The sequence below is a fragment of the Pleurodeles waltl genome, chromosome 10 (genome assembly GCF_031143425.1).
Source record: "Pleurodeles waltl isolate 20211129_DDA chromosome 10, aPleWal1.hap1.20221129, whole genome shotgun sequence".
NCBI classification, from domain to species: Eukaryota; Metazoa; Chordata; class Amphibia; order Caudata; family Salamandridae; genus Pleurodeles; species Pleurodeles waltl.
In genome coordinates, this window is record NC_090449.1 from 240,520,045 (window position 1) to 240,538,448 (window position 18,404).

Here is an 18,404-nt window from a genome sequence, read left to right on the forward strand (position 1 = left end):
ATATTGTCGTGCACCTGGCCTGTGAGCTGTTGCTGCATGACGAGTCTGTTTATGCTGATGCAGTGCTACTGTCGTACCCCTGTGGTTGCAGTATTGTTGTGGGTGCGAGTTAACGCTCCTTTTTGTTGTTTTGCACATAAAAAATAAAATAATTTTAAAAAAACAATTCAATGTATGATTCAAAAACTAATAACACCGGGGTTCTCAGGCCACTAATACAGCTTTGAATCCCCTAGTGTACTCCAAACTGTCACAATTCTGTAACAGGAAGTAGGTGACGTTTGGCAGTTCTGATAAAAGCTGCGTGGCTTCCTGAGAAATATCTTGAGCCTTGGCACTTATTATGTTCCAAATTAGGCACTGAATGAGATGCTCGGAGGTGAGAAGCTTTGTGTGTGACAGGTGCGGCCAGGCGTGGGCCTCATGCTCACTGCGTCACTGGACCCGAGCTGCACGACTGCGAGAATCTCTGCGAGAGGAAAACATGTTCTATTCTCCCCACCAAAGCAAACTGCGTGCTGAGCAAACCTCTAAAGTGCTACTTTATTTGGACACGTTTTTGTTGTTTTTTTAAACACATTTCTATTAACTTTTTCAGAACAAACAATACATCTGTCACCAAATCAGGGTGGTACTTTATCGTTTCAGCCTACGATCATTAAATTCTTGTCTGAATATATTAGCAGTAGTTAAGGGAGCTTGGGTTTGTATGACAAATATAGCATGAAACCCACCATTGATCCCTTCATGCAACACAACAGCTTCCCCCCATACCTGAGCCCTCCCAGCGTGTGCCCCTCCCCATTGCAAAAGTCAACAAGCACATATAGTAATTTCCTTACTAGAAAGTGGACTCTCCAGGCATAAAGGGTACCATGGTTCCTACAGTACTGGAGGACTATGAACAGGCATGATTATTAGCAGGTTTGTCAATCAGTGCAGGGGACTGCGCTGGGGTAGCTGGGTCCGGGTTCTTAAGGCAGTCCACTAGTTGGTCCCATGCCTTGGCTTTATCAAATGACCCGCTTCCATTCCTAGCCTCTCGGGCAGACTCATACTTTCATAAGTGGCCCATCTAAGGAGGTTCTCCCACCATATGTTTCTGTTCGGGCCTCTTGGCGACATCCAGTGTATGGTGATCTCCGTCTCTGCTAGCACTAGAGCAAGGTCCACTTATCTGGTGGTGGTCTTGCGGGTATGTGGGCGAGGGAATCCCCCAAATAGGCACGCTAACGGAGTATGCAGTATGGTGATTTCGTTAATGAATTCCACCACTTCATCCCAAAAGTCTGTAAGTTCAGACAGGACCATAGCATGTGGAGAAATTTGGCATCTCGCTCACCGCACGTGGGGCATGCTGCTATAGCATCTCTAAAAAGCTAAACAATTTTACCGGGGGTGAGGTATGGTCTGTGCAAGATAAAAAACTTGATCAATTTGAAGCAAGCAATCCTCAAAACTGTATAGGTGTTAGCCCGGGTCTTAGACTGGGCAATTTAGGAGATTGATAGTGCTAAGTCTTCCTCCCATGTTGCCCGTAAATCCCCTAAGGGAGGCACAATGTTGTGTTGCAATGCTTGGCATAGGCAAGTCACCGCTTTAAGTCTGCCTCCTATGGCGCTCAGGGTCGGACACCAGATATGGGATGGGGGTTCTGCCAGTCCCAATCTCCAATGAGCTTGCAGGGTCGCTGTCACCACGTGGTGCAAAAGGAATTGGCACCCTGATATTTCAGATGCAGTAGAGAAGTCTGCAAATGTCATATGTTCCCCATCCTTGTAGAGCTCCCCACCAGAGTAACCCCGTATTGGGACCAGGTTACGAGGCCCTGCAATGGGACATCCAGTGAGTAGAACTCGCTGGTGAGGGTGTGCTGGAGGGAACACCTCCAGCAGTGGCAGATGACCTGTTATTGCAGCACAGTGGTCGCCTCAGGTTCAGTAGGATCTGTAACAATGTAGGTAAGCTCAGGGTAGTCTCAACTACACCTCCCACTGGTCGCAAGCTAGAAGCTATCCATTAGTTAAGCCACTGAAGTTGCACTGCTAAATAGTATATTTTAAAGTCCGGTGCTGCTAAGCGACAGTTTGCCATCAGACACTTCAGTTTAGTCAGGGCCACCGTGTGTCTATCCACACCCCAAATTAGTTCAGTTAATAAATAGTCAAGATCGTGAAAGATTTGGAGGGGTATGACAAGAGGCAGGGTAGCCAAAAAGTGCAGCATTCTCGGGAGTGCCACCATTTTTGCCACTGTAACCCTCAGGGCCATGGACAGAGTTTTCCACAATCTACTGAGGTACGGAAGCCTCTGAGGTACGCCCCAGATTTGGCCTCCAGGTGGTCCAGGGGGTCATGGTATACTTTAACTTCCAAATATTTCAGACAGGAAGGCACCCAGCTGAGAGCATGGAGATCAAGGGACTTAGATGTGCCCTTACATAAGGGGAAATGGTATGACTTCTGCCAATTTATACTAAGGCCGGAGACCCTCCCAAAATGTTCAAGGAGTTCCACTGCTTTTGCAAGGTCTTCATCTGCTTGACTCAGGAATAATATCATATCATCAGCATAGAGGGCTGAACAGTGTAGCTCACCCTTGACTTCCAAACCCTGAAACGAGTTGCCAGATCTCGCTCTACTTGCAAATGGCTCCACAGAGATGGAAAATAGTAATGGGGAGAGTGGGCACCCCTGTCCAGAGCTCCTCCCTATAACATAGGAGTCAGAGATGTGTTTACCGGCCCAGACCCGAGCAGTCAGTGCTGATGAGAGCCACTGGGTCCATTGTACACAGCCCTGTCCAAAGTCAATCTTCAGCATTGTCTGATACAGGAAGTCCCACCTGAGGCTATCAAAATAGGCCTTTTCGATATCTATTGTTACTATCACAGCTCCGTGCTTCTCGGGAAGCTTCATGTCTAGGACAGAGCGGAGTCTGCCAATGTTCAAGGCAGCATTGCGTCCTGGGATAAATCCTGATTGATCTGCATGTATTAATTGGGGCATGAGAGAGAGAAGGCGATATTGCCAAAATGCAAAAAAGGATTTTAAAATCCATATTCAGCATGGATAAGGGGAGGTTCGCCCTCCCGTCATCGGGGGGGGGGGCATCCTGGCTTCAGCATCAAGACTACCAGTTCCTTGCTAGTGGACGTAAGGAGACGTCCTATCTCTTGGGCCGAAGCATAAAGGATGACCAACCAAGGTGTGTATAGTGTGGTATAGTATCTGGAAAATCTATTGGTAATCCCCTCCTTTGTGTAGAGATGAACCCCCTCTTCAGATTCAGTCTCGAGGATAATGGATCTTCCAGAGGTGGGATTTGCAAGCCAAGCCAGGAGGGTACCTGCCTTATCCCACTCAGTGTACGATGGAGTCATATACTCATGGTGATCGAAGCTTTTCTGTAAGCTCTGCTCCCTGTTCTTTAGCCTCTAGAAGCTGATAATGTAATGCTTGGTTCCCAGGTTGTGCTAGGTCTAGATTCAGCAGTGTTTTTTCTTGGGAGTCAAGGTCTCCCACCAGCGTGTGTCAGACCCCCATTACTTCTGCTATACAGCGCCCTCTGATGACTATTTTGAATGCATCCCATTCCACTAGAGTCAATGTGGTAGTGGCCTCATTATCTGCAAAGTAATGATGTATCTCCTCCCCTATTGTATGTAGAAACACTGTGGGGGTTATTACAACTTTGGAGGAGGTGTTAATCCATCCCAAAAGTGACGGTAAAGTGAAGGATATACCACCAGCCGTATTACGAGTTACATAGGATATAATGGACTCGTAATACGGCTGGTGGTATATCCGTCACTTTACCGTCACTTTTGGGACGGATTAACACCTCCTCCAAAGTTGTAATAACCCCCTGTGTCTTCTAGGGTTTCTATGTGCAGTCGCCAATCAGGAATCCTAGGTTGTTCCTTATACCAATCCAGGGAGAGTAATGCTGGATTATGATCCGATAGCATGCAACACTGATATTCAAAATTCTGGGCCGTTGCATGAACCCCCAGGGAGGACAGGAATGTGTTGAGTCGCACATGTAGTTCATGGATTCTGGAGAAAATTGAGTATTTGGCACATGTTGATTAACAGATTTGAAAATAATATGCTCTTCAAAATTAAATATGTAGAGAAGAGATATCTGTGTTGTACCTAACAGCAATTCATAATAACAAGAAGACAGGGTGTTTTTTATCAAATGGTTTACCCTTTTTGGTAAAAGCAATAAGGTGAATGTTACCTGCGTATAGGTCAGAGAGAGCTCCAGCCATTACTTTGTAGGCACATGTTTTTCCACCCATTGGATCACCAACAATCATGAAGCCATGGCGAACCAGCATCATTTCATAAATCTACATTTAAGAGGGGAAATGGACAAAATGATTATGGAATTATATAGAAATATATTTTTCTATGCCTGATTATGACCTTGGTGGATGAGATACGCCGTCACAAAGGTGACGGATATCCCGCCCTCTGTTTTACAAGTTCTGTAGGATATAATGGAAGTTGTAATAAAGCGGATGGGATATCCATCACCTTTGAGAAGGAGTATCCCATCTAGTAAGGTCGTAATCAGGCCATATGTTTTTTTTACTATGGACAAAGTTGGTGGTTTACATTATTTATATAAATTATAAAAAAGGTATTGTATTACAAAAGTGTATACATTTTTTATAGTGCACACCACCGCCAGACCCTGCTCAGCACTAACAAATTCTTCTCGTGGCCGCCATGCCCCAAATCATTTTAGCAGTCACTCACAATGGAGGAATTTCACACATTACCCCATCATCATGCATCAATTGTTTACTGAATTTGTATTTACAATCAAATGTAGATCATGCTGCTTTAATGGAAGAGGGTCCAACTTTAGCCCCTAAAGACCGGATCCCCGACAGGTTTTCTGGATATCCACATGGAATACTTTGACACCAAGAAATATAAATGGGAATCATTTATATAATTACTTCTATCCTGAAACCCTGTCATTGACCAGACAATTGTGGGTCAGTGCTGGACATTCCTGCTTTAAACTATTTATCCTGCAGGGAAGGGCGTAAGGTTGACCGAGATCCAAAATGGCCTTTCTTAGGGCTGCTGAGTGGCCCCTATTTTTTGTCCCATAACTGCCCTTGCGGGTTCTACAATTCCACAGCAGCTTGTGCAAGGCAAAGGGAGTATAAATCGAAGTGTCAGTGCTGAAACCCAGCTGCACCTGCCCCTCTGGCCTAGGACATGGGCTGCCCCAACGAATCACAAGTCTGTGATGCTGATGGTTGCACGCCCTGTTTGCTGCCATTTCCCAAGGTGTGAGGGATGGAGCGGCTTAGGGCGCACCGAAGCTTCAGTGGGCTCAGGGACTGTGATGAGGCAAGCGAGATCGACAGGAACCAGAAGCACGGAGGGCCTCTGCAGGGCCCAGTAGTGTGCTGGGGGGAGGAGCGAGCTAACGAGGATATGTTTCACACTGACTACAGCTTGAACGAGATTGGGGCCTGTGGGCCCGGCATGAGTTTTCACTGTAGGAATGTTGTCCTGATTGCGACACCTGGTGTGTCTCGGAATGGACTTGGCAGGTGCACAAGGCTGGCTGCCTGGTCACCCCACACGGTGATAACAGAGAATCGCATTCAGTGAGTCATTAGGTTGAGGTACAAGAACTGGTAAGATTTTTTTCACTCTTTGGCCACAACAGCTGAAGATAGAAGGAAAAGCGCTGTGATTCCCTTGATGAATCAAAGTTGACAAGTAGGGAGAAGGACTTGCTCTGCTGCATTACTGCCTTACACGCAGACATGAAGGCAGGAACTATCCCTATTGAGGCAATAAGCAATGAAGGGTAATTGGAAGGTTTGTGCCCACTTTACTGGGAGTTGACACCAGGCTTTTTGGCGACTGAAAGCATAGTGAATGCAATGGAACACAGGCAGTGGTGACTACAGACGTAATAAAAGACATCTCCTCGTTTATGCAATGTGTGACTCCTTCTGTGGTGAATTTGGATGAAAAGGTTTTGTGGGTGCGATCAAGGTTTCCCAGAGCATCCTACTGGGGTGAGTGCGAATACTGGGTCCCTTGATTGAGCAGACTGAGGAGAGCGTCTACAAGAGGGAGGCGAGTCCTTACAGGTTGCTGGGCTGTTTTCCTTTGTTGCTTTGCTCTCTTCTTCACTCCCTATGTGACGAAAGCCAGAGGGATCTCTATAGTGTGGTGACTTCCTGTGATGTGGCCATTAAAACAGATGCATTCTGATGCTTTCTTTTATTTCACTACTCTAACTTCCAGTGATACGATGGTGACGCGTATATATATCTTTGTTGCCTTTAGTTCTTCCTTACAAGTTGGTTCCTTATTTGATAAACCAAGTAAAAACTAAAGTGTAGGAAGTTGGCTCTGTATGTGCTATTTCAAAGTAAGGAATAGCATGCACAGAGTCCAAGGGTTCCCCTTAGAGGTAAAATAGTGGTAAAAATAGATAATACTAATGCTCTATTTTGTGGTAGTGTGGTCGAGCAGTAGGCTTATCCAAGGAGTAGTGTTAAGCATTTGTTGTACATACACATAGACAATAAATGAGGTACACACACTCAGAGACAAATCCAGCCAATAGGTTTTTATATAGAAAAATATCTTTTCTTAGTTTATTTTGAGAACCACAGGTTCAAATTCTACATGTAATAGCTCATTCGAAAGGTATTGCAGGTAAGTACTTTAGGAACTTCAAATCATCAAAATTGCATGTATACTTTTCAAGTTATTGACAAATAGCTGTTTCAAAAGTGGACACAGTGCAATTTTCACAGTTCCTGGGGGAGGTAAGTTTTTGTTAGTTTTACCAGGTAAGTAGGACACTTACAGGGTTCAGTTCTTGGTCCAAGGTAGCCCACCGTTGGGGGTTCAGAGCAACCCCAAAGTCACCACACCAGCAGCTCAGGGCCGGTCAGGTGCAGAGTTCAAAGTGGTGCCCAAAACACATAGGCTAGAATGGAGAGAAGGGGGTGCCCCGGTTCCGGTCTGCTTGCAGGTAAGTACCCGCGTCTTCGGAGGGCAGACCAGAGGGGTTTTGTAGGGCACCGGGGGGGACACAAGTCCACACAGAAATTTCACCCTCAGCAGCGCGGGGGCGGCCGGGTGCAGTGTAGAAACAAGCGTCGGGTTTTCAATGTTAGTCTATGAGAGATCTCGGGATCTCTTCAGCGCTGCAGGCAGGCAAGGGGGGGATTCCTCGGGGAAACCTCCACTTGGGCAAGGGAGAGGGACTCCTGGGGGTCACTTCTCCAGTGAAAGTCCGGTCCTTCAGGTCCTGGGGGCTGCGGGTGCAGGGTCTCTCCCAGGCGTCGGGACTTTAGGTTCAAAGAGTCGCGGTCAGGGGAAGCCTCGGGATTCCCTCTGCAGGCGGCGCTGTGGGGGCTCAGGGGGGACAGGTTTTGGTACTCACAGTATCAGAGTAGTCCTGGGGTCCCTCCTGAGGTGTTGGATCGCCACCAGCCGAGTCGGGGTCGCCGGGTGCAGTGTTGCAAGTCTCACGCTTCTTGCGGGGAGCTTGCAGGGTTCTTTAAAGCTGCTGGAAACAAAGTTGCAGCTTTTCTTGGAGCAGGTCCGCTGTCCTCGGGAGTTTCTTGTCTTTTCGAAGCAGGGGCAGTCCTCAGAGGATGTCGAGGTCGCTGGTCCCTTTGGAAGGCGTCGCTGGAGCAGGATCTTTGGAAGGCAGGAGACAGGCCGGTGAGTTTCTGGAGCCAAGGCAGTTGTCGTCTTCTGGTCTTCCTCTGCAGGGGTTTTCAGCTAGGCAGTCCTTCTTCTTGTAGTTGCAGGAATCTAATTTTCTAGGGTTCAGGGTAGCCCTTAAATACTAAATTTAAGGGCGTGTTTAGGTCTGGGGGGTTAGTAGCCAATGGCTACTAGCCCTGAGGGTGGGTACACCCTCTTTGTGCCTCCTCCCAAGGGGAGGGGGTCACAATCCTAACCCTATTGGGGGAATCCTCCATCTGCAAGATGGAGGATTTCTAAAAGTTAGAGTCACCTCAGCTCAGGACACCTTAGGGGCTGTCCTGACTGGCCAGTGACTCCTCCTTGTTATTCTCATTATTTTCTCCGGCCTTGCCGCCAAAAGTGGGGCCTGGCCGGAGGGGGCGGGCAACTCCACTAGCTGGAGTGTCCTGCTGGGTTGGCACAAAGGAGGTGAGCCTTTGAGGCTCACCGCCAGGTGTGACAATTCCTGCCTGGGAGAGGTGTTAGCATCTCCACCCAGTGCAGGCTTTGTTACTGGCCTCAGAGTGACAAAGGCACTCTCCCCATGGGGCCAGCAACATGTCTCGGTTTGTGGCAGGCTGCTAAAACTAGTCAGCCTACACAGATAGTCGGTTAAGTTTCAGGGGGCACCTCTAAGGTGCCCTTTGTGGTGTATTTTACAATAAAATGCGCACTGGCATCAGTGTGCATTTATTGTGCTGAGAAGTTTGATACCAAACTTCCCAGTTTTCAGTGTAGCCATTATGGTGCTGTGGAGTTCGTGTTTGACAGACTCCCAGACCATATACTCTTATGGCTACCCTGCACTTACAATGTCTAAGGTTTTATTTAGACACTGTAGGGGTACCATGCTCATGCACTGGTACCCTCACCTATGGTATAGTGCACCCTGCCTTAGGGCTGTAAGGCCTGCTAGAGGGGTGTCTTACCTATACTGCATAGGCAGTGAGAGGCTGGCATGGCACCCTGAGGGGAGTGCCATGTCGACTTACTCGTTTTGTCCTCACTAGCACACACAAGCTGGCAAGCAGTGTGTCTGTGCTGAGTGAGAGGTCTCCAGGGTGGCATAAGACATGCTGCAGCCCTTAGAGACCTTCCTTGGTATCAGGGCCCTTGGTACTAGAAGTACCAGTTACAAGGGACTTATCTGGATGCCAGGGTCTGCCAATTGTGGATACAAAAGTTCAGGTTAGGGAAAGAACACTGGTGCTGGGGCCTGGTTAGCAGGCCTCAGCACACTTTCAATTGTAAACATAGCATCAGCAAAGGCAAAAAGTCAGGGGGCAACCATGCCAAGGAGGCATTTCCTTACACAACCCCCCCCCAAACGAAAGAGGATGAGACTAACCTTTCCCAAGAGAGTCTTCATTTTCTAAGTGGAAGAACCTGGAAAGGCCATCTGCATTGGCATGGGCAGTCCCAGGTCTGTGTTCCACTATAAAGTCCATTCCCTGTAGGGAGATGGACCACCTCAACAGTTTAGGATTTTCACCTTTCATTTGCATCAGCCATTTGAGAGGTCTGTGGTCAGTTTGAACTAGGAAGTGAGTCCCAAAGAGGTATGGTCTCAGCTTCTTCAGGGACCAAACCACAGCAAAGGCCTCCCTCTCAATGGCACTCCAACGCTGCTCCCTGGGGAGTAACCTCCTGCTAATGAAAGCAACAGGCTGGTCAAGGCCATCATCATTTGTTTGGGACAAAACTGCCCCTATCCCATGTTCAGAGGCATCAGTCTGCACAATGAACTGCTTAGAATAATCTGGAGCTTTGAGAACTGGTGCTGAGCACATTGCCTGTTTCAGGGTGTCAAAGGCCTGTTGGCAGTCCACAGTCCAGTTTACTTTCTTGGGCATTTTCTTGGAGGTGAGTTCAGTGAGGGCTGTCACAATGGATCCATATCCCTTCACAAACCTCCTGTAGTACCCAGTCAAGCCAAGGAATGCCCTGACTTGAGTCTGGGTTTTTGGAGCTACCCAGTCCAGAATAGTCTGGATCGTGGGTTGGAGTGGCTGAACTTGGCCTCCACCTACAAGGTGTCCCAAGTAAACCACAGTTCCCTGCCCTATCTGGCATTTGGATGCCTTGATAGAGAGGCCTGCAGATTGCAGAGCCTTCAAAACCTTCCTCAGGTGGACCAGGTGATCCTGCCAGGTGGAGCTAAAGACAGCAATATCATCAAGATAAGCTGTGCTAAAGGACTCCAAGCCAGCAAGGACTTGATTCACCAACCTTTGGAAGGTGGCAGGGGCATTCTTTAAACCAAAGGGCATAACAGTAAACTGATAATGCCCATCAGGTGTGGAGAATGCTGTCTTTTCTTTTGCTCCAGGTGCCATTTTTATTTGCCAGTACCCTGCTGTCAAGTCAAAGGTACTTAGAAATTTGGCAGCACCTAATTTGTCAATGAGCTCATCAGCTCTTGGAATTGGATGGGCATCTGTCTTGGTGACAGAATTGAGCCCTCTGTAGTCCACACAAAACCTCATCTCTTTCTTTCCATCTTTGGTGTGAGGTTTGGGGACTAAGACCACTGGGCTAGCCCAGGGGCTGTCAGAGCGCTCAATTACTCCCAATTCCAGCATCTTGTGGACTTCCACCTTGATGCTTTCTTTAACATGGTCAGATTGTCTAAAGATTTTGTTCTTGACAGGCATGCTGTCTCCTGTGTCCACATCATGGGTACACAGGTGTGTCTGACCAGGGGTTAAGGAGAAGAGTTCAGGAAACTGTTGTAGGACTCTCCTACAATCAGCTTGCTGTTGGCCAGAGAGGGTGTCTGAGTAGATCACTCCATCTACTGTACCATCTTTTGGGTCTGATGACAGAAGATCAGGGAGAGGTTCACTCTCTGCCTCCTGATCCTCATCTGTTACCATCAACAGATTGACATCAGCCCTGTCGTGGAAGAGCTTAAGGCGGTTTACATGGATCACCCTTTTGGGGCTCCTGCTTGTGCCCAGGTCCACCAAGTAGGTGACCTGACTCTTCCTCTCTAGTACTGGGTAAGGGCCACTCCATTTGTCCTGGAGTGCCCTGGGAGCCACAGGCTCCAGAACCCAGACCTTCTGCCCTGGTTGGAACTCAACCAGTGCAGCCTTTTGGTCATACCAAAACTTCTGGAGCTGTTGGCTGGCCTCAAGGTTTTTGGTTGCCTTTTCCATGTACTCTGCCATTCTAGAGCGAAGGCCAAGTACATAGTCCACTATGTCCTGTTTAGGCTCATGGAGAGGTCTCTCCCAGCCTTCTTTAACAAGGGCAAGTGGTCCCCTTACAGGATGACCAAACAGAAGTTCAAAGGGTGAGAACCCTACTCCCTTCTGTGGTACCTCCCTGTAAGCGAAAAGCAGACATGGCAGGAGGACATCCCATCTCCTTTTGAGTTTTTCTGGGAGCCCCATGATCATGCCCTTTAATGTCTTGTTGAATCTCTCAACCAAGCCATTAGTTTGTGGATGGTATGGTGTAGTGAATTTATAAGTCACTCCACACTCATTCCACATGTGCTTTAGGTATGCTGACATGAAGTTGGTACCTCTGTCAGACACCACCTCCTTAGGGAAACCCACTCTGGTAAAGATACCAATGAGGGCCTTGGCTACTGCAGGGGCAGTAGTCGACCTAAGGGGAATAGCTTCAGGATACCTGGTAGCATGATCCACCACTACCAGGATATACATATTTCCTGAGGCTGTGGGAGGTTCTAGTGGACCAACTATGTCCACACCCACTCTTTCAAAGGGCACCCCCACCACTGGCAGTGGAATGAGGGGGGCCTTTGGATGCCCACCTGTCTTACCACTGGCTTGACAGGTGGGGCAGGAGAGGCAAAACTCCTTAACCATGTTGGACATATTGGGCCAGTAGAAGTGGTTGACTAACCTCTCCCACGTCTTGGTTTGTCCCAAATGTCCAGCAAGGGGAATGTCATGGGCCAATGTTAGGATGAACTCTCTGAACAGCTGAGGCACTACCACTCTCCTAGTGGCACCAGGTTTGGGGTCTCTGGCCTCAGTGTACAGGAGCCCATCTTCCCAATAGACCCTATGTGTTCCATTTTTCTTGCCTTTGGACTCTTCAGCAGCTTGCTGCCTAAGGCCTTCAAGAGAGGGACAGGTTTCTTGTCCCTTACACAGCTCTTCCCTTGAGGGTCCCCCTGGGCCTAAGAGCTCAACCTGGTAAGGTTCAAGCTCCAAAGGCTCAGTTCCCTCAGAGGGCAGAACATCTTCCTGAGAAGAGAGGTTCCCTTTCTTTTGCTGTGTTGCAGTTGGTTTCCCAACTGACTTTCCTTTCCTCTTGGTAGGCTGGGCCATTCTTCCAGACTCCAGCTCTACTTGTTCACCCTGTGCCTTGCATTGTGCTCTTGTTTTCACACACACCAGTTCAGGGATACCCAGCATTGCTGCATGGGTTTTTAGTTCTACCTCAGCCCATGCTGAGGACTCCAGGTCATTTCCAAGCAGACAGTCCACTGGGATATTTGAGGAGACCACCACCTGTTTCAGGCCATTGACCCCTCCCCATTCTAAAGTAACCATTGCCATGGGATGTACTTTTCTCTGATTGTCAGCGTTGGTGACTGTGTAAGTTTTTCCAGTCAGGTATTGGCCAGGGGAAACCAGTTTCTCTGTCACCATGGTGACACTGGCACCTGTATCCCTCAGGCCCTCTATTCTAGTCCCATTAATTAAGAGTTGCTGTCTGTATTTTTGCATGTTAGGCGGCCAGACAGCTAGTGTGGCTAAATCCACCCCACCCTCAGAAACTAGAGTAGCTTCAGTGTGGACCCTGATTTGCTCTGGGCACACTGTTGATCCCACTTGGAGACTAGCCATACCAGTGTTACCTGGATGGGAGTTTGGAGTGGAATCTTTCTTGGGACAGGCCTTGTCTCCAGTTTGGTGTCCATGCTGTTTACAGCTATGACACCAGGCCTTTTTGGGATCAAAGTTTTTACCCTTGTACCCATTGTTTTGTGAAGAGGCTCTGGGCCCACCCTCCTGTGCAGGTTTTTGGGGGCCTGTAGAAGACTCTTTACTATTTTTAGTTTTGGTTGTCTCATCACCCTTCCCCTGGGGAGTCTTTGTGACCCCTTTCTTTTGGTCACCCCCTGTTGAAGTCTTGGACACCCTTGTCTTGACCCAATGGTCCGCCTTCTTTCCCAATTCTTGGGGAGAAATTGGTCCTAGGTCTACCAGATGCTGATGCAGTTTATCATTGAAACAATTACTTAACAGGTGTTCTTTCACAAATAAATTGTACAGCCCATCATAATTACTTACACCACTGCCTTGAATCCAACCATCTAGTGTTTTCACTGAGTAGTCAACAAAGTCAACCCAGGTCTGGCTCGAGGATTTTTGAGCCCCCCTGAACCTAATCCTGTACTCCTCAGTGGAGAATCCAAAGCCCTCAATCAGGGTACCCTTCATGAGGTCATAAGATTCTGCATCTTGTCCAGAGAGTGTGAGGAGTCTATCCCTACACTTTCCTGTGAACATTTCCCAAAGGAGAGCACCCCAGTGAGATCTGTTCACTTTTCTGGTTACACAAGCCCTCTCAAAAGCTGTGAACCATTTGGTGATGTCATCACCATCTTCATATTTAGTTACAATCCCTTTAGGGATTTTCAACATGTCAGGAGAATCTCTGACCCTATTTATGTTGCTGCCACCATTGATGGGTCCTAGGCCCATCTCTTGTCTTTCCCTCTCTATGGCTAGGATCTGTCTTTCCAAAGCCAATCTTTTGGCCATCCTGGCTAACTGGATGTCCTCTTCACTGGGGTTATCCTCAGTGATTTCAGAGGTGTTGGTCTCTCCTGTGAGGGAACCAGCATCTCTGACTATTATTTTTGGAGTCAGGGTTTGAGGGACCCTGTTCTCCCTAGATAGGACTGGTAGGGGGGAATTGTCCTCCAAGTCACTATCCTCTTCCTCTGAGTTGCCACCCTCAGAGGGGTTGGCCTTTTCAAACTCTGCCAAAAGCTCCTGGAGCTGTATTTTGGTAGGTTTGGGGCCCATTGTTATTTTCTTTATTTTACAGAGTGACCTTAGCTCCCTCATCTTAAGATGGAGGTAAGGTGTGGTGTCGAGTTCCACCACAGTCACATCTGTGCTAGACATTTTGCTTCTAAAAGTTGGAATACTTTTTAAGAATCTACAACTGGTTCTAGAATCTAATTCAAACTTTTACAAACTTTTAAACTCTAAAAGAAATGCTAAACAGGGACTTAACACACAAGGCCCTAGCAGGACTTTTAAGAATTTAGAAAACTTTTCAAATTGCAAAAATCAATTTCTAATGACAATTTTGGAATTTGTCGTGTGATCAGGTATTGGCTGAGTAGTCCAGCAAATGCAAAGTCTTGTACCCCACCGCTGATCCACCAATGTAGGAAGTTGGCTCTGTATGTGCTATTTCAAAGTAAGGAATAGCATGCACAGAGTCCAAGGGTTCCCCTTAGAGGTAAAATAGTGGTAAAAATAGATAATACTAATGCTCTATTTTGTGGTAGTGTGGTCGAGCAGTAGGCTTATCCAAGGAGTAGTGTTAAGCATTTGTTGTACATACACATAGACAATAAATGAGGTACACACACTCAGAGACAAATCCAGCCAATAGGTTTTTATATAGAAAAATATCTTTTCTTAGTTTATTTTGAGAACCACAGGTTCAAATTCTACATGTAATAGCTCATTCGAAAGGTATTGCAGGTAAGTACTTTAGGAACTTCAAATCATCAAAATTGCATGTATACTTTTCAAGTTATTGACAAATAGCTGTTTCAAAAGTGGACACTTAGTGCAATTTTCACAGTTCCTGGGGGAGGTAAGTTTTTGTTAGTTTTACCAGGTAAGTAGGACACTTACAGGGTTCAGTTCTTGGTCCAAGGTAGCCCACCGTTGGGGGTTCAGAGCAACCCCAAAGTCACCACACCAGCAGCTCAGGGCCGGTCAGGTGCAGAGTTCAAAGTGGTGCCCAAAACACATAGGCTAGAATGGAGAGAAGGGGGTGCCCCGGTTCCGGTCTGCTTGCAGGTAAGTACCCGCGTCTTCGGAGGGCAGACCAGAGGGGTTTTGTAGGGCACCGGGGGGGACACAAGTCCACACAGAAATTTCACCCTCAGCAGCGCGGGGGCGGCCGGGTGCAGTGTAGAAACAAGCGTCGGGTTTTCAATGTTAGTCTATGAGAGATCTCGGGATCTCTTCAGCGCTGCAGGCAGGCAAGGGGGGGATTCCTCGGGGAAACCTCCACTTGGGCAAGGGAGAGGGACTCCTGGGGGTCACTTCTCCAGTGAAAGTCCGGTCCTTCAGGTCCTGGGGGCTGCGGGTGCAGGGTCTCTCCCAGGCGTCGGGACTTTAGGTTCAAAGAGTCGCGGTCAGGGGAAGCCTCGGGATTCCCTCTGCAGGCGGCGCTGTGGGGGCTCAGGGGGGACAGGTTTTGGTACTCACAGTATCAGAGTAGTCCTGGGGTCCCTCCTGAGGTGTTGGATCGCCACCAGCCGAGTCGGGGTCGCCGGGTGCAGTGTTGCAAGTCTCACGCTTCTTGCGGGGAGCTTGCAGGGTTCTTTAAAGCTGCTGGAAACAAAGTTGCAGCTTTTCTTGGAGCAGGTCCGCTGTCCTCGGGAGTTTCTTGTCTTTTCGAAGCAGGGGCAGTCCTCAGAGGATGTCGAGGTCGCTGGTCCCTTTGGAAGGCGTCGCTGGAGCAGGATCTTTGGAAGGCAGGAGACAGGCCGGTGAGTTTCTGGAGCCAAGGCAGTTGTCGTCTTCTGGTCTTCCTCTGCAGGGGTTTTCAGCTAGGCAGTCCTTCTTCTTGTAGTTGCAGGAATCTAATTTTCTAGGGTTCAGGGTAGCCCTTAAATACTAAATTTAAGGGCGTGTTTAGGTCTGGGGGGTTAGTAGCCAATGGCTACTAGCCCTGAGGGTGGGTACACCCTCTTTGTGCCTCCTCCCAAGGGGAGGGGGTCACAATCCTAACCCTATTGGGGGAATCCTCCATCTGCAAGATGGAGGATTTCTAAAAGTTAGAGTCACCTCAGCTCAGGACACCTTAGGGGCTGTCCTGACTGGCCAGTGACTCCTCCTTGTTATTCTCATTATTTTCTCCGGCCTTGCCGCCAAAAGTGGGGCCTGGCCGGAGGGGGCGGGCAACTCCACTAGCTGGAGTGTCCTGCTGGGTTGGCACAAAGGAGGTGAGCCTTTGAGGCTCACCGCCAGGTGTGACAATTCCTGCCTGGGAGAGGTGTTAGCATCTCCACCCAGTGCAGGCTTTGTTACTGGCCTCAGAGTGACAAAGGCACTCTCCCCATGGGGCCAGCAACATGTCTCGGTTTGTGGCAGGCTGCTAAAACTAGTCAGCCTACACAGATAGTCGGTTAAGTTTCAGGGGGCACCTCTAAGGTGCCCTCTGTGGTGTATTTTACAATAAAATGCGCACTGGCATCAGTGTGCATTTATTGTGCTGAGAAGTTTGATACCAAACTTCCCAGTTTTCAGTGTAGCCATTATGGTGCTGTGGAGTTCGTGTTTGACAGACTCCCAGACCATATACTCTTATGGCTACCCTGCACTTACAATGTCTAAGGTTTTATTTAGACACTGTAGGGGTACCATGCTCATGCACTGGTACCCTCACCTATGGTATAGTGCACCCTGCCTTAGGGCTGTAAGGCCTGCTAGAGGGGTGTCTTACCTATACTGCATAGGCAGTGAGAGGCTGGCATGGCACCCTGAGGGGAGTGCCATGTCGACTTACTCGTTTTGTCCTCACTAGCACACACAAGCTGGCAAGCAGTGTGTCTGTGCTGAGTGAGAGGTCTCCAGGGTGGCATAAGACATGCTGCAGCCCTTAGAGACCTTCCTTGGTATCAGGGCCCTTGGTACTAGAAGTACCAGTTACAAGGGACTTATCTGGATGCCAGGGTCTGCCAATTGTGGATACAAAAGTTCAGGTTAGGGAAAGAACACTGGTGCTGGGGCCTGGTTAGCAGGCCTCAGCACACTTTCAATTGTAAACATAGCATCAGCAAAGGCAAAAAGTCAGGGGGCAACCATGCCAAGGAGGCATTTCCTTACATAAAGTATGTCCCTTGATGACTATGGGACTAAATATAACTTTGGAGGACATATAGCATGTGAAAGCTGTGCTGTAGCTGAGCTAACCAAAGGAGGATATTTGTTTATTTAGTAATGTTTTGGGAACTAGCCTCCTGACGTGTCTTTTCAGATACAAAAGCATTTTGAAAGGAACCAGCATGGCCACAGCTGTCACTGTTTCTTTACTACAATTATTTATATGAGAGAAGAAATAACCAAAAACATATCCTATTAGGTGTGGCCATGACATTAGCAAGACCAAGAGGCTTCCATAGACCTCTTTGTGAAACCCAGTACATCATTCCACTGATATGCTATTGTTTGGGTCGTAATCCCAGCAGTTGCAGTCACCAATTCAAAAAGATTAAATGAACTGATTCTTCAATTGGTTACTACCTCAAACCTGCACCCACATTCTAAATAATTGGAAATGGAAGGCAGACTTCTAATCTCACCTGCATAACACGAGGAACTGAAGAGAGCATACCGATCCATTTGCCCTTTCTCCACCTATGATAATGCCCGTTTTCTCTAGGGGCAGATCTACTATTATTAAGAGGCAAAGGAACACCAGACATACTTTTTTTTTTTAAAAGACAATCATGCAAAATTAAATTCTTACATAATTGTTCATTACTAAATGTTAATACTCCATGTAAAAAATCTAATTATCAATCTTTTGCCAGAATTTTTTTTTTGTGCATTTGTTTCTGCTCAATGTACACATCATATAGAAAACCGATCACCTGAATTATTTTTCCAATAAACCAAGTAACAGGTTGGAGTTTCATCGTTTTAATATTTTCATTCAGTGCCTCGATGAAGAGATCATAATCCGGTTTTGGAAGAACCACTCCAGGAAACAAGTCAGATATGATACCCTAGTAAGGAAATGAAAATAATTAGCTACCTTAAACAACCAAAGACATTTTCAGAACGTGAGGTTATAATTCACTTTGTTAGTTTAAAACAATTTCAACATTGTCTAGAGCATGGGTACTCACAAACATTTTCCCAGGGGCCACAAAGTTTGGTCTGTGGTGTGACCGAGGGCCGCACTGATGCTAGCAGCGTGGCGATCAAAGATAGAAGGGAGCTCTGAATGGGGAGGGGTTGTGACGTTATTGGGTGTAGGGGGCAGCAAAGCATACAGATCTAGTGGCTGAATCGCTCAAAGTGAAACCAGAAAACCTGGCATTAATCCCGGCGTCCTCACTTTACCAAATTGTGTGATCCTAGGCAATTGTTTTATTTCACGTCCCCGTCATTTTCATCATTATTGTATGTAGGAGGACCTCCAAATGCATGACTTCAGTATGTGCGCTGTGCAAACCCCGTTTGATTTAATAAACTATGAAGTTGTTCATGTATAATAGTGAATCAGGCCAATGAAAGAGTGCAGATAACAACTGACTTGGCTCTTAATTCACTATTAGCATTGCTATCAAGTTGGGGGTAAGAATGAATGTTTCTGATTTTATGTTGGAAATCTATTGTTCTTAAAAAAAAAATACTTCTCCATGCACTGATATAATCTGATGTAGTAAAATGA

At 47.4% G+C, this 18,404-nt stretch overlaps 1 protein-coding gene across 1 annotated transcript in view; it reads right to left on the reverse strand.

Moving 5' to 3' along the window:
- Positions 1-18,404, reverse strand: part of DNAH3 (dynein axonemal heavy chain 3) — a 536,699-nt gene that overhangs the window by 197,611 nt on the left and 320,684 nt on the right. The window contains exons 34-35 of the mRNA XM_069210285.1: positions 17,599-17,733; positions 4,246-4,357 (exon numbers count right to left, since the gene is read on the reverse strand). Of these exons, the coding sequence (XP_069066386.1) occupies positions 4,246-4,357; positions 17,599-17,733 (247 nt within the window). The remainder of the gene's footprint in view (positions 1-4,245; positions 4,358-17,598; positions 17,734-18,404) is intronic.